A 15,917-nucleotide genomic window follows, 5' to 3' on the forward strand; every position below is an offset into this window, starting at 1 on the left:
GGGTGAATGGAAACTACAGAAACTACTTGTTCTGTTGTAACAACTGCATGGGGGTTTCCTACTGTGGAGACATGGTAGGCAGAGAAGCTAGTCAGTCCAAGATTAAATTCTGCAAGTTGAAATGTAAAAGTACATCAAAGTTGAGTTTTTTATTTATAACAACAAATTCACTATATATTATAATAATTACAAAAATATTTTTGTATAACAGCTTATGGTCACATCACATTTTTGTTCTCATAATACATAAGATGATCAAACACTTGAGTTCTGGCAGTAGCTAACAAAGCAGCCAACTTTTAAAATCTACACAGCTGGACACATTTTTTGTGCCTTAATAGAAAGGCTATTATCAAAGGAGTGAAGTTATTAACAAACATCCAAGGGGATTCCCCTTACAGCTTCTTTTCCAGAAACTTATTTTGTCTAATGCATAGTAAAAAAAAATACAGTTTACAAAAAACAATCACTGGAAAGCTGGCAAAGCTCTCCCCGACAAAAGGTTACCACCAATTTTTGCTTGTTTTAATTGAGCATCTAGTGGATGATATCTAGAGCAACAGAGAGTTTACCATTTTAAAATCACCATCCTAGATCTAAACAGGCTGTGTCTTCTCACTGCACAGTGAAGCCAACGTATCAGGCTGGTATTGCAGCTTTTGATGAACAGTGTCCAACTCGCCTTCACCAGAGGAAATAAAAGTCTATTTGGTTGGGATGTTGTCCCTTTTTGGTACTTAATCTGAGTCACTACTGCTGCTTGAGGAGTCTGTTGACATAACTTCTACATCATCTTCATTTTCTTTATTGTGCCCTGGAGGCTCCAACATAAAGTCATTGCTATGATTAGGAGGTAGCATGTTCATTGAGATATCACTTGACTGCCAGGGATATTGAGGAGCAAGCACATCTGAAAAATAAATACAATGCTTTGGTAGCATCATCATTAGCTGAATATCAGCCTTTAAATGGAGAAGCCCATGCATCTGAAAACAGGCTCAGCTGCATGTACTGTTAAAAACATTTTCAAAAGTTTTGTTTTCAGTGCCAAACTGTTCTCCCAATCCTCATTCTTGAATTTTTAAACAAGGTAGCTGAAACAGTTCACTTGGCAGCTGAAGCTTCTTGTAAATGAACCATTCTAATACTGTAAGGCCTGTTCCATCAGAGGTACTACTTTGATAGAGAGAACAGAATCAACCCTTCTCTACTGTGATCACACACATTTAAAAATATCAAAATAATGTTTGTAAAGTGCTTTATATCTTCACAGCCTGTCAAACATTAACTAACCTTCACAAGACTGCTGAGAAATGAGTGAATGTTATCACTTTAAGGACACAGGCTAAGTGACTTGCCCAAGACTTCACAGCCAGGAATAGAACTGAATTTCTGGTTTCCAGCCCAGTATTATACAAACACATTTTCTCTAGAACAGCTACAATAACACTTTTGGTTTTAGATGTACCCCACCGTAACAATCTTAACTTTTGAAAACAAACTTTTCATAACTACAAATGGTTAGACAGACAAAAACCAAAAGATCTTTTAAACTCCAATATAGACGTTTTGTTCTTTAGTCAACTCCTGGAAAGGTAAAAACCACCAATCACCTAGCATAACTTATTAGCATAACATAATGTATTCTTGGTTCACTAGTAATATTTTTAAACCAGAATATAGTTTAGCAATCATGACTGAATCCAAGATAGATCACTGTTACTGGCCATTTCAATAATCAAGTATTAAGGAATTAATCCTTAATTCTTACACTCAAAACACCACAGTATTTAAATTGGTTTCATCACTAAGAATTTATCTTAAGTGATAAATATTAGTTCACCAGTTCTAGATCTGGAATGTCTAAACACATTCGTTATTCTGTTGATATAGACTACAAATTAAAGAAGGGAAAAAAGTCTTCTGACTTCATACATATCTGAACTTCCCTTTCATGATTCAAGACAAGATAATTGTTTTCATTGTTAAGCAAGTAGTAATTTGCTCTGAAAGTTTTCCATATTTTAGTGTGTGATTTTAAAATAACCAGTTTACTAGAAATTACACAGAAATGGATTGGAAGCTGAAAGCCTACATATTTCTCCTTTCATAAGTGAAATTTTTTCCACTGGTTTGCCAATATGATCCAGTTATCTCAATTTGATTTAGCAGTGGGACAAATACAACAGAATACATTTTCTCTTGCTCTTCTATATCACCATGCCGGTCTTTCAAACGTCTTACTTTGTTTAATAATCCCTTAATTCCAGGGAACTAATCCACTGCAACATCAGCCAGAATTTTTAGCTGTTTTAGTTCTGTCTTGCTATCACTTTGGAGGTGAATTAAATTCATAATTGCTATGGTTATGGCATTTCTTTTATTCATTGCATAAACATCTGAGTACTTCCATTACCTGGCAATCTGCCTGCTGCAAGTGCATCCCCTGGCAAGTGTCCATTAACTCCATTAGTGGATGGGTTGTTCATCTGACCCAAAAGGCCACTCCTCATCTCCAAATCTGTAGGATATGGCCTGCGTGGGTCCCCTTAAAAACAAATCGTTTTTTATATAATTAAAACAAAGCTAACATCTGCAGGATAACTATCAGCTATTTAGTGCTAGTCTTTTTCTTTAATGCTTTTCGAACAGAAAACTGTGTTGATTGTTCATATCAGCAATAGGAAGCACACCTGTTCTGTGAGAAATTAAACCCAAATATATTCTCCATTTACAATCTTCTTTCATTCAAGCTTTATTCAAAAAGAAGTACACAAGAAACTCACTGTAGTAGAAGATATATCTCTGTTCTCATTGCTACTATTAGCAAGACTTCATTTCAGTTCTTGGCCTTGCTCTTTAGCCAAGTACACATTCTGATCTGCTGCAGGAGGGCAGGGAGAGGATCTGCTGCAGGATGGCTAGGACCCATCACTGAACATTCCTTGCCTCTGGCTCCCAATAATTTCTATATAGTTTGCACATCCCTGATGAGTGCAGTGGTCTCAGAGGAATGTGAATGAAGAGACAGTCCTAATGTTTTCACCCCTCAGCTCATAGAGAGCCAAGAACCTGGTTCTGACCCATTCATGGCTTTAATTAGGACCAAGACCTTGAATTAGACCCCATAGAAAACAGGGATTCAATGGAGGACATACAGTACCAACTTATTAATGGAGTCCAGGAGCTGAGAGTTTTGTAGCTATTTAAAGCCACATATAAAATTTCCACAAAAGTTTACTCCAAGGTATTCAACAAGGAAAAAAATAAGGTAAGTATTATATCTCAAGGGGAAAAAAACATTTTTAATATTGGAAAGCTTTATAAAATCCAAGCAAAATACCATTTGTCATGACACAAATACTAAATGGTGGTATTTAATTATTGCTCCTATATTAAAATGAAAGGACATTTCCATGTCATGCCATCAATGAAAGTACAACTAACTCATACAGCTTATTTGTCAAACATGAAATTTACCCGGTACCCATGTCAGAGGAGCACAAACAGCGTTGCTGGCACTAATCCTGTGGGCATATTTAATTATTTCTTCAGATGAAACAGCACCTGTGAAAGGAGAAAAGAAGTTAACAGGGGAAATGCACCCTGATTAGCATACTCTCAAGATATTGCCTGATTTGATAGTTTTAGATTATTTAACACTTTGATATTCCAAATAGAGATCGATGTAACATTTTAACAGAACTTCAAGGGTATCCCCAATAGGCAGACATTGCAGAGGATAGTGTCACAGTTCAGGGCAACTGCACCTGTATTTCCCCTCTATGGCCCAGCAAGGGCAACCCACTCAAGGCTTCATGCTCCTCTGGCCATCACCTCTTGAGTGGAGATACTCATCTCTCTCCCTTCTGAACAAGCTGAACAGTTCCCTGCCTTTACTGTATTATTCCCAGCAGAGACAGGTTGTCTAAACCGGCCTGCTGGCTTTCTTTTCAGATACTAACAACAGAGTAATTGCCCACAGTTTTAAGGTATCACAGAGTTCTTCCTATGCAAGCCTATTTTATTCTTCTTAAAAGTACTACAGAGAAAACATTAAGAACAATAAAAGAACCTACACACATGCTAATAAGCTTACCAGATCACCCCAACTTTAACAATGGCTCTGACAGGAGCAGTCCTTCAGTACCCAACCCAAGGGGTTTCCTTGTGGTTTCAAGTTCATCAGGGCTTCAGCTCAGAACAAGCACACTGTCTTATGGGGCCTCAGTAGGCCAAGTCTTTTCAATCCTTCCCTAAGGATTGGGGCCCTCCATAGACCAGAGGTCCTGTCCATCTGCTGGATCAGGAAGACGGCTATAAGCCTATTTTAAACCAGGCTATTTATCCAAAAACCCTTTCTTTGTCTGTTGGTCCCTGGAGAATCCAGTTTGAACTAGTATATGAGCACCTCTCCAAGGGGGGGCTTCATAAGGCTGATAACCAGAAGAACTGCATTATCATCCCCCTCCTTCTCCTAGAGGAGCTACATACAATAACACATACACAGTTGCATTTTTAATACAATGGATCCCAAAGGTATTAAACCTAATTCAGTAAGGTTTAACCTAATTCAATAAAGTTTATCTTAATTCCAGGAAGTTTGTCCAGGACATTGAAGAATACTGTCAGTCTGTCACAAACAGCTTAACAGAAGGACCTGGTTTGCAATATATTGACTCTAAAACTACAGATTCAAATATCACAAAAGTCAGCTAAGTTTTTCAACCTTGTGAGGTAGGCTGATTTACATGCAGTCTACTCTGTAAAGTATACTGAGATCTACTGATTAAAAAAGTCTGTATAAAAGCTAGGTGGATCTTTCATAGGAGACTTAGTACCCATACAGAAGCTGGTTGTAAGATCCCATGGCATTTTTTGTTATAGTAGGGACTTGCCCTAGAATACTTAATAAACTTCTCTCCCTTTTTCTCCTACTATCATGCAGTGTACATGTTCCAGATGGCAGTCACTCTCCACTCCATAAGTGACTACATTTCAAGCAATGTATAATTTGTGAAATGCCCTGAGATCATTTTGAATGAAAGTCACAAATAACTATTAAGATGTTATAAATAACTATAAAATACCTTCCCATCTATTTTGTAAAAATGACTAGCTTAGCTATGCAAGTACTACAGTTTTACTGCAAGTACTAAGCAAGTACTGATTTTACGAGATACATAGTATATTGCTAGCAAGTCTGAGGCAAGACACAGATTTTAGTATGTAATATTGTTGATATTCATTTAAAAAAAAAAAAAAAAAAAACATGCTCTCCCCTCCACCTCCAAAAAAAGACTGGATACAAACTGTAGACCAGCATATTAGGGGAAGTGCCTTGTGTGACAAACTAAGCTAATCATATGCATTACTACTAAAGCAAAACCAGCACAAAAATTTATACTACGGGGAAATGTATTTGGAGCTATTCCTTAAAACTATGATATAATGTTTCCACAACACACACACACCCCTTCCAAAATAAAACCCCACACAACTCCAGTCTTTCAAAGTCCTTTATAAGATTTAGAGGTTCCAAATTGAATGGAAAACCCCTTACACTCATGCAACATTTTACACAGATTTTAAGTCTTATGTGATACAATTAAAAGAAATCAACCTACATGCTTACATAGAACTCTAGATAAATTACTTAAAGCTATATAGTTTTCAAAGCCTCAGAATATTGTAATACTCACCCTTTCTTGCTTTTTCTATTGATTTTAGTTTTTCCTTTGCTTGATAAACAGCTGTTGCCTAGTTATTAAAGAAAAAATGCTTCATTAATTTGTAACCTTAGGCTCAAAGAGGCCCTGTGAATTTGTCCACTTATCCTATTAAAAACCACCTCTAAAATAAAGATCAGATCAACATCTTATTATACAGTGAATATTTTCAAAATATACCAGTGTTTTAAATAAAGTTCTTATTATGCGAGCACATAGCACAGTAATGCCTCTAGAATGTCAGATAAATTAAATAGCTACCATCCTCTACCAATTGTGATGCTCACAGATATCCAGGAAGGGCTCCTATTGCTTTCACTAGTCCAAGTTGCTCAAAGGGTTGCCTATTTTCTCAAGGGATTAGGCCAAAATGTGAAGTCCAAAATTTATCTGCTCCTTCTATTCTTTCCTCATTTAACCAGCACCCGTCTTCAGTGGTTTGATTTTCCACACTTCACCTATTATTTACAATAGCTGTTATTTTCACTACAATCTTTCAAATAGTGAAAACAGACTGGGTGGGGTGTAAAATTATTATGAAGGAAGAGTAATATAGGTTGAATGAAAATTACCATTACAGCCTTTCCAAAAAGCAAGTAACTTTAATTAACTCTGGCTACTGAAAGCATAATTTCCAAGTTTTCAAGAAGAATTCATGTATTTAATTTTAAACTAAAAATTTTGTTTTTTCCAGAACTGCGTGTTATGCACAACCACTCCCAACCAGCAACTCTCAAAAGCAAACACTTCACCTATAGGCTTACCAGTATATGCTCTGCTTCTTTTAGTTGTTTTTGTAGCTGCTGAATATCACTGTCCCTCTTTTCGACTACTTTTTCTAATAACTGCATTTCATGATGAATTTTCCCCTGATCAAGTGCCAGTTTCATTAATTCCTGAAACTCTCCATCTCTCTGAATCAGCAACTCCAGGATCTGTCAAATAAAGTATTTATGTAATTTATTTAGCTTGATTAATTACAAAATCCACAACTGCACTATGAAGAGGAGTCCAACAGTAGGAGGGACAGCAGAAGTCGGTTTTGGGGTATTCACACTGATTTTGTTGTATTCTCCAAAACAAAACATATTTAAAATAAAATGAAGTTTCCAACTCTTCTACTTGGGAAGATAACCTACAATTCAGATAGCCCAAATTGCAACTTGAGGGTAGGTCAAGTATGACATGTGCTAACAAATAAGGTATTTATTTGTACCAAAGCTGGTATGCTGGAGGATTTTATTGAGAATGCAAACAAGAACTTTCCATTCATCTATCAAGGAAGATACAAGTTTCAATATTAAATATGAACATGCAGATCTGAAAAGTATGTGTGTTTCTTGGATTCCAGAGAAGCTACCAATTTGGCTCTCAGTTTAGCAAAATTAGGGCACCCCAACCCATGCAACTGATGGACTTATCTTGTTGGGACTGCTGCCAAACACATGGAAACAAGAGTACTAAGAAAGATGCCAATTTTCCTCATTCATCTAATAAATCATTAATTCTTAATACTAGTTATGAACATTTCAGCCCCAGCACTGTTAATTATGCCACTGCTGAATATATGAAACACAGCCCTGGCCGTACTAGCCCATAACCCCTGAGTATTAACTAGAACATCCTCAATGTATTACATTCCTTAGAAAAAATATTTTACCTCTAGCAAACTAACATAACAGGTACACTCCAGTCACAGTGAAGCTGACAATTCTAGACATTTAGATTTTAAAAGGTGTATTAAGTAGAAGTGCAGTCTGAAACAGTTTGTGCCAAGCGAATCACTTTTAAAAGTGGAGGAAACTGTGTTTTATGCAGTAAAATCTCTGCAGATCTGGAATGTGCTCATTTCATCACTACTAGCACAACTCTTAGTAGGTTTCACACATATGTAGATTAATGATTCCTAAACTAAAACTAGCAAATTTAATACATTTGTTTTTAGCCAAAACCATAAGGTTTATTGTAGAAGTACAAGGAAGTGCCAAATGAAAATAATGGTTCTTTTGGGTGGACTGAGGAGTCCTTGACTTATGCTACATCAAGCCCACATTTCTTCCAGAGCTTATCAACAGTGTTCCTTCAGTTAGCATGAGTACTGTGCCTATTCCCAAGAAGAGCTTCCTGTGCTACCTCTGTGGCACTCCAAATTCTGCTGATTCAGAAGCTGAGATTTAGACCTCTGATTCCTTGTGCCACTCTAGACTGACTAAGTACTTCTGTTGCCAACAAAGAAAGTAGGAAGTTTCTGGTGAACAGTAAGAATGACCCACTGTGTTGTGTGATTATGAGAGGGAACCAAGCTCCCTTACACTATGGGCACTGACTGTCCAAAGCTAAATGCCCACTAGTAGGCTGTTTTAACACAAGCAGCCCAAGCTTGCACCAACTCCAGCAGTGCACAACCATCAATTCATTACTAAAAAAGGTTTACAACCAAACTAGAAGTTACTATGCCCTCAAATGTAATATGATATGACTAGCCCTCTCATCTTCCTCTGTTTTCAGAAGGGTTACTTTGCAAGACGTAGTAGTGAGGGCAGTTCACAGCGGGGCCATTGGTCTCATCTAAAGCATAGCTGTAATCCACAAACTACACAGAAGTATCCCCTTAGTCAAGGTATGTTCTTTGTGAATCCTCTAGCTGTATCTGTTTACTCTTTTGATAAAGTCTTTACTTCTGTTCAGCACCACAGAGCCAATGCAATGGAGTCTATTCTGCTTCATGCATCTACACAATTTTCAGTTAAACTCTGCTTACAAAATCTTTATTACAAGCAAGGATGTACAATCCTTAGAGAACACAGCTTGATTTTTCAGAGCACAAATTGGATTAATAGCATCTCCCATTACAAATTCATCTTTGGATTTGTAAGAGTTAAAGTTTGATGTGGAGGCTATTGTGAGAGAATATGTTACAGTAGATAGTAAGGGAAAGATTAACTGTATGTAAATTACTGAAACTAGTACTACATGTATTCACATATTTAATCTTTGCTGTTTTCAATCTCGATGCCCCCTTGGAGAAAAATCTTCTGATACTGTCAGCTACCTTAGGTGGCCTGTTTTAAGTGGCCAGGAAAGGAAAGGTATAATTAAATCTCCTTCCTCTACGTACCAGGGGTTTATCTCCATAAAGATATCAAATAATTGGACAGTCCATCACACGCAAAAATCCACCCTCAAACCGCAGAGGGAGAGAACTGGCTGAGATTTTGACAAAGTGCCAGACCAAGAGTGAATGAAGATCATCAGCACTAAGGATCACAAAAGGAAATAGTCTAGCTACAATTTTCTTCAGAACTCTACAGACCAGCGCTTGACAAACCATCTAATAAGCTCCTTATCCAGAATATTTATGCTGCTTGCCACCAGTGCTCAAGGCACATGCAGGGTTTAAGGAGTGCACATGGACTGGGACAGGGGTTAGCAAGAAGCTGCTCTTCAGCCCTTCAAGTACTTACAAGCACAGCAGGAGACTGAATCAAGCCCTGGAAAAGCAAAATACTGAAGAGTCTGTTAAACCACTGCTCTCACATTTCATAGGATTTCAGTCCTATTGAACACAACTAGTATTTACAAACTCAGGGCAAAGTCCTTGGCTTACTGGGTGGGGGAGGGAAGGGGCTCTGTCACTGACTTCCCTGGAAGCAGGATTGGGCCCTCACCACTAAACTTTTCAAATATTAGTGTTGCTAAAAATTTCATACCACACAGTTAGCCTGAATGCTAAGCCTCGTAGGGAGAAAAAGGCTGAATATGTAGGTTAACTACCTAGACAAATATTTAAGAAAATTTGTTTACCTGGCTCTCCTCTCCTGGTTGTGGGAGTTTCTGGTTTCTTGAAATTGCCAAAATTTCAATCAGTTCCCTGAAATGAAATTTGCATTGTAAACAATATTCTAAACTACTGTTTAGAAATTAGGTCAGATTGTCCCCAGTGAGTTTCAAAAGTATACTAGTGACACTGTATTTGTATTAGGGCTGCCGATTAATCGCAGTTAACTCAGGTGATTAACTAAAAAAATTAATCGTGATTAAAAAAATTAATCATGATTAATCGCACTGTTAAACAATAGAATACCAATTGTAATTTACTAAATATTTGTGGATGTTTTTCTACATTTTCAAATATATTGATTTGAATTACAACAAGGAATACAAAGTGTACAGTGCTCACTTTATATTATTTGTAATATAAATATTTGCAGTGTAAAAATGATAAACAGTATGTTTCAATTCATCTCATACAAGTACTGTAGTGCAATCTCTTTATCGTGAAAGTGAAACTTACAAATGTAGATTTTTTTGTTACACAACTGCACTCAAAAAAACAAAACAATGTAAGATGTTAGAGCCTACAAGTCCACTCAGTCCTACTTCTTCTTCAGCCAATCGCTCAGACAAAGAAGTTTGTTTACATTTACAGGACATAATGCTGCTCGCTTCTTCACAGAATCATAGAAGATTAGGGTTGGAAGAGACCTCAGGAGGTCATCTAGTCCAACCACCTGCTCACAGCAGGACCAACCCCAATTAAATCATCCCCAGCCAGGGATTTGTCAAGCCGGGACTTAAAAATCTCTAAGGATGGAGATTTTACCACCTCCCTAGGTAACCCATTCCAGTGCTTCACCACCCTCCTAGTGAAATAGTTTTTCCTAATATCCAAGCTAGACCTCCCCCACTGCAACTTGACACCATTGCTCCTTGTTCTGTCATCTGCCAATACTGAGAACAGCCTAGCTCCCTCTTCTTTGGATGCCCCGTTAAGGTAGTTGAAGGCTGCTATCAAATCCCCCCTCACTCTTCTTTTCTGAAGACTAAATAAGCCTAGTTCCCTCAGCCTCTCCTCATAAGTCATGTGCCCCAGCCCCCTAATCATTTTCATTGCCCTCCACTGGACTCGCTCCAATTTGTCCACATCCTTTCTGTAGCGGGGGGCCCAAAACTGGATGCAATACTCCAGATGTGGCCTCACCAGCACCAAATAGAGGGAAATAATCACTTCCCTCGATCTGCTGGCAATGCTCACTAATGCAGCCCAATATGCCGTTAGCCTTCCTGGCAACAAGGGCACACTGTTGACTCATATCCAGCTTCTCGTCCACTGTAATCCCAGGTCCTTTTCTGTAGAACTGCCACTTAGCCAGTCGGTCCCAACCTGTAGCAGTGCATGGGATTCTTCCATCCTAAGTGCAGGACTCTGCACTTGTCCTTGTTGAACCTCATCAGATTTCTTTTGGCACAATCCTCTAATTTGTCTAGATCCCTCTGTATCCTATCCCTACCCTCCTGCGTATCTACCACTCCTCACAGCTTAGTGTCATCTGCAAACTTGCTGAGGGTTCAATCCATTCCATCATCCAGATCATTAATGAAATTATTTACAATGTCACCTGAAAGCGAGAACAGGCGTTCACTTGGCACTTTTAAAGCTGGCATTGCAAGGTATTTATGTAGCAGATATGCTAAACATTCGTATGCCCCTTCATGCTTTGGCCACCATTCCAGAGAACATGCTTCCAAGCTGATGATGCTTGTTAAAAAAAATGTGTTAATTAAATTTGTGACTGAACTCCTTGGGGGAGAATTGTATGTCTCCTTCTGTTTTACCTGCATTCTGCCATATATTTCATGGTATAGCAGTCTCAGATGATGACCCAGTACAAGTTGTTTATTTTAAGAACACTTTCACTGGAGATTTGACAAAACGCAAAGGAGGTACCAATGTGAGATTTCCAAACATAGCTACAGCACTCGACCCAAGGTTTAAGAATCTGAAGCGCCTTCCAAAGTCTGAGAGGGTCAAGGTGTGGAGCATGCTTTCAGAAGTCTTAAAAGAGCAACACTTCAATGCGGAAACTACAGAACCCGAACCACCAAAAAAGGAACTCAATCTTCTGCTGGTGGCATCTGACTCAGATGATTAAAATGAACATGCATCGGTCCACACTGCTTTGGATAGTTATCAGCATGGACGCATGTCCTCTGGAAGGGTGGTTGAAGCATGAAGGGACGTATGAATCTTTAGCGCATCTGGCACGTAAATATCTTGCGACATGGGCTACAACAGTGCCGTGCAAACACCTATTCTCACTTTCAGGTGACATTGTAAACAAGATGTCTCCTGCAAATGTAAACAAACTTGTTTGTCTGAGTGATTGGCTAAACAAGAAGTAGGAGTGAGTGGACTCCAGTTTTACATTGTTTTATTTTTGAGTGCAGTTATTATTTTGTACATAAAATTCTACATTTGTAAGTTCAACTTTCATGATAAACAGATTGCACTACAGTACTTGTATTAGGTGAATTGAAATAGACTATTTTGTTTTTTAATGTGCAAATATTTGTAATAAAAATAATAATATAAAGTGAGCACTGTATACTTGTATTCTGTGTGGTAATTGAAATCAATATATTTGAAAATGTAGGAAACATCCAAAAATATTTAAATAAATGGATTCCATTATTCTTTAACAGTGTGATTAATCACACGATTAATTTTTTTAATCGCTTGACAGCCTTAATTTTTATCTTAAATATTTCGGTATTTAAGACAACCCCTGGAAAAACCTAAAAGTATCAAAATCTTTATTTTTGATAAAAAAACTAATTAGATTTTACAAACATATGAGGAAAGATTGATGTAAATTTGGACTTAAAAATTTTGGCACAGTGCTTTCAATTTAAGAACATGAATAAGACTATTTCAAAAGTACTTTCTGTTATTTTAAGTGACAATTGTGTTTATGAAAGGTGCCAGGCTGACATCCTCTCAGCATAAGTATGACACCAGCAGAAAGAGTTCCAAGGGACATCATCAACCTTAAAAATCATAAATTGTAACACAGGTAAGGAAATGTGTTCACAAACACCACGTCAAATCCAAAGCCCAATTAAATCAATGGAAGACTTTCCACTGATTTCCATGGACTCTCGATAAGATTCTCAGTTCTTAGCATCTCCAAGTCTGCCAAGCTACATGCCAATTGTTATGGTGGTTTACAAGACATGGGTATGAATTCAGTAAGAATTGACCTGCCATCAATTCATTTCTCAGATCACTAAATAGCCAAAATGGCAGTTAATTCTAGTCTACCATCATGGGCTCAATTTGAGCCGGAGACTGTTTATGAGTAATGGAGTTACAACTCTAAGGGTATGTCTACACTGGCAGAGTTACATCGCCACTCAGAGAGCGCTGAAGGGAAACTGCTGTTGCGTGTTCACACTGTCAGCTGCCTGCGAAACAGCATGTTCACACTTGCATCGGTATTGGGAGCGGTGCACTCTGGGCAGCTATCCCACAGAGCACCTCTTCCTCTTCTGCCACTAAGAGTTGTGGGAAGGCGGAGGGGGTCATGGGGCATCCTGGGTCCTGTCCCAATGCCCCATGATTCTTTGCTTCGTATCCCAGCAATCCCTGTGCTTCTGTCTGCATTTGGCGCCATCTTTCAATGGTTTGTGTACTGCGCACTCTGCCTCTTCGGTCTGCAGGAATGGATCCGGCATTGTTGACCAATATGCTGCTCGTTAGTACGTCACAAGTGGCAGTGGAGTTGTTCCTTAAACTACAAAGGCAAGAGGAGTGTGACACTGATCTCGCCACGCATAGTAGCTATGACAAGAGATTGCTTGTGGCATTCACAGATATGCTGACCACAGTGGAACGCCTCTTTTGGGCTCCGGTAACAAGCACATACTGGTGGGATCACATCGTCATGCACACTTGGGATGACTAGCAGTGGCTGCAGAACTTTCGGATGAGGAAAGCCACGTTCATGGGACTGTGTGATGAGTTTGCCCTAGCCCTGTGGCACAAGAACACGAGAATGAGAGTTGCTCTGTCGTTTGAGAAGTGCGTGGCGATTGCACTGTGGAAGCTGGCTACTCCAGACTGCTACCAGTCGCTAACCAGTTCAGAGTGGGGAAGTCAACCGTTGGACTCGTGTTGACAGAAGTGTGCAGGGCCATAAATCACATCCTGCTCTGAAAGACCGTGACTCTGGGCAACATGCGTGACACTGTGGATGGCTGTGCACAAATGGGCTTCCCTAACTGCGGGCAGCGGGGGGGGGGGGGGGCGAGATAGATGGCACACATATTCCAACTCTGGCACCAGACCACCTAGCCACCGAGTACATTAATTGGAAAGGGTATTTCTCTATGGTTCTCCAGGTGCTTGTGGATCACCGCGGACATTTCACGGACATTAATGGAGGCTGGTCCAGAAAGATGCTTGACACATGCATCTTTCAGAACACTGGCCTGTTCAAGAAGCTGCAAGTAGGGACTTTCTTCCCGGACCAGAAGATCACCGTAGGGGAAGTCAAAATGCCCATTGTGATCCTGGGAGACCCCGCCTACCTTTAATGCCGTAGCTTATGAAGCCATACACGGGGAACCTTGACAGGAGCAAGGAGTGGTTCAACAACAGGCTGAGCAAGTGCAGAATGACTGTTGAGTGTGTTTTTGGCCATTTAAAGGCCCACTGGTGCTGCCTATCTGGGAGGTTGGACCTGGCCAATGAAAATATTCCTATGCTTATAGCCGCGTGCTGTAGGCGCCATAATATTTGTGAAGGGAAAGGTGAAAGCTTCACTCAGGGCTGAACCACTGAGGGTCAGCGCCTGGAGGCTGAATTTGAACAGCCAGAGACCAGGGCTATTAGAGGAGCGCAGCACGGGACCATAAGGATCAGGGATGCCTTCAGGCAGCAATTTGAAGCTGAAAGCCACTAATATTTGTTGCTATGCTCGGGAGTGCAGTGCTTGTAATGCTAGGAGGTGATTGTGATTGCACAGTGAAGGTTTAAGAAAATTGCCTGTTGCTTTGCAGGGCTCTGTTTGCTTTCAGTTAATGGAATAAACATTGGTTTCAAACCGAAGCAATTCTTTTATTAAAAAACAACAACTGGAGGAGAGAGACAAACAAAAAAAACATCAGCACGGGGTGGGGTGTCCCCAGGAGGAGGTTGGATCCCGGGACAGTTAAAGATTTGTGTATGTCCAAGTATCATATGCAACCTTGTCCTTTGGAGTACAGTGCAGCAGGTACTGTATTTCAGCAGGGCTAAACTGCAGAAGGTTGGGTGTTGAGTGCAGTGGGTACTGGGAGTCCACAGGGCTGGACTGTGACAGGGCAGGAGTGGAATGCAGCGCTTACAGACTGGAGCCAGGAGATTGATAAGAGTGTGTTGGCCGTGTCTGGGGGGCACATGGGAGAATTTTGCAACAGCAGCTGCAGGGGAGAGGGGCGCGGAGCTGCTCAGTTTGAAGAACTAGTATCGCCTGGAGCATGTCTGCTTGGCGCTCCATAACCTTTAAGAGCCGCTCCATGGCTTCATTCTGGCGTGCTGCATTCTCCTTTCAGTCCCTCTTCTTGCTGTCCCGCCATTCCTTCAATTTTTGTTTTTCGGCTGCGGAGTGCATCATGATATCACACAGAAAGTCCTCTTTAGTTCTTCGTGGCCGCTTTCTAATTCTGCGCAACTGTTCAGCTGGCAATAACAAAGAGGGAGGCTGGCTACTAAGGTCATATCTGTGAAGCCAAAATGCAACATTTTACAGAAGCAGTACTGTCTGCAACACACAGACCACTGATTCAGTGATTTAAAACACAGCCACTATTCACATACATGTCACTAACTGGCTGACCCCAGGCAAGCACACATGAGCCACAAGATCCTCAAAATGGTGAGTAACCGCAGGGGCAGGGGAAATCAGTGTTCCAGGACCATACTGTACACTGGGCAAGTGGCTCTGGGGGAGAGCCAGCACTGTATTGGGGGGGGGAGGCTTATAATCATTACTGTTCCCACATTTTCCACAGGCTTTGTTCTTTATGGCAGATATCTCACTTCTGAGGGTGAGCAGGGAATCAAGGGAGAGTCCTCTCCAAGACTATGGCTTCTGCCCTGGGCCTTATGCGGCTTGCCTGTGTGTAGCAATGTCCCCCCCGTTCCTCCCAATGATGGCACAGTGGACTGGGAAAGTTATCCTTAATGGGGCAAGAAACAAAGCAGCTCTGCCAAAGAACTTGCGGCAGCAGATTGCCCAGTATCTCCATGAGAGTGTCGTGGAAATTTCTGAGGCAGATTCCCGTGAAGTGAAGGAGTCAATCAACACCCTGTTCCGCCACTCAGACTAGGCATGTGGTGGTATGTCCATTATACAGACACAAGCC

General features: G+C 40.2%; 1 protein-coding gene across 2 annotated transcripts in view; it reads right to left on the reverse strand.

The window, feature by feature from the left end:
- Window positions 1–124: 124 nt before the first annotated feature.
- MED4 (mediator complex subunit 4) overlaps window positions 125–15,917 on the reverse strand; it is an 88,858-nt gene continuing 73,065 nt past the window's right edge. For both annotated transcript variants that reach the window (XM_054014704.1, XM_054014696.1), the window contains exons 2-7: window positions 9,534–9,600; window positions 6,494–6,664; window positions 5,703–5,760; window positions 3,481–3,567; window positions 2,417–2,548; window positions 125–910 (exon numbers count right to left, since the gene is read on the reverse strand). In XM_054014704.1, coding sequence (XP_053870679.1) covers window positions 738–910; window positions 2,417–2,548; window positions 3,481–3,567; window positions 5,703–5,760; window positions 6,494–6,664; window positions 9,534–9,600 — 688 coding nt within the window. In that variant the 3' untranslated portion in view covers window positions 125–737. The remainder of the gene's footprint in view (window positions 911–2,416; window positions 2,549–3,480; window positions 3,568–5,702; window positions 5,761–6,493; window positions 6,665–9,533; window positions 9,601–15,917) is intronic.

The sequence above is a fragment of the Malaclemys terrapin genome, chromosome 1 (genome assembly GCF_027887155.1).
Source record: "Malaclemys terrapin pileata isolate rMalTer1 chromosome 1, rMalTer1.hap1, whole genome shotgun sequence".
NCBI lineage: Eukaryota > Metazoa > Chordata > Testudines > Emydidae > Malaclemys > Malaclemys terrapin.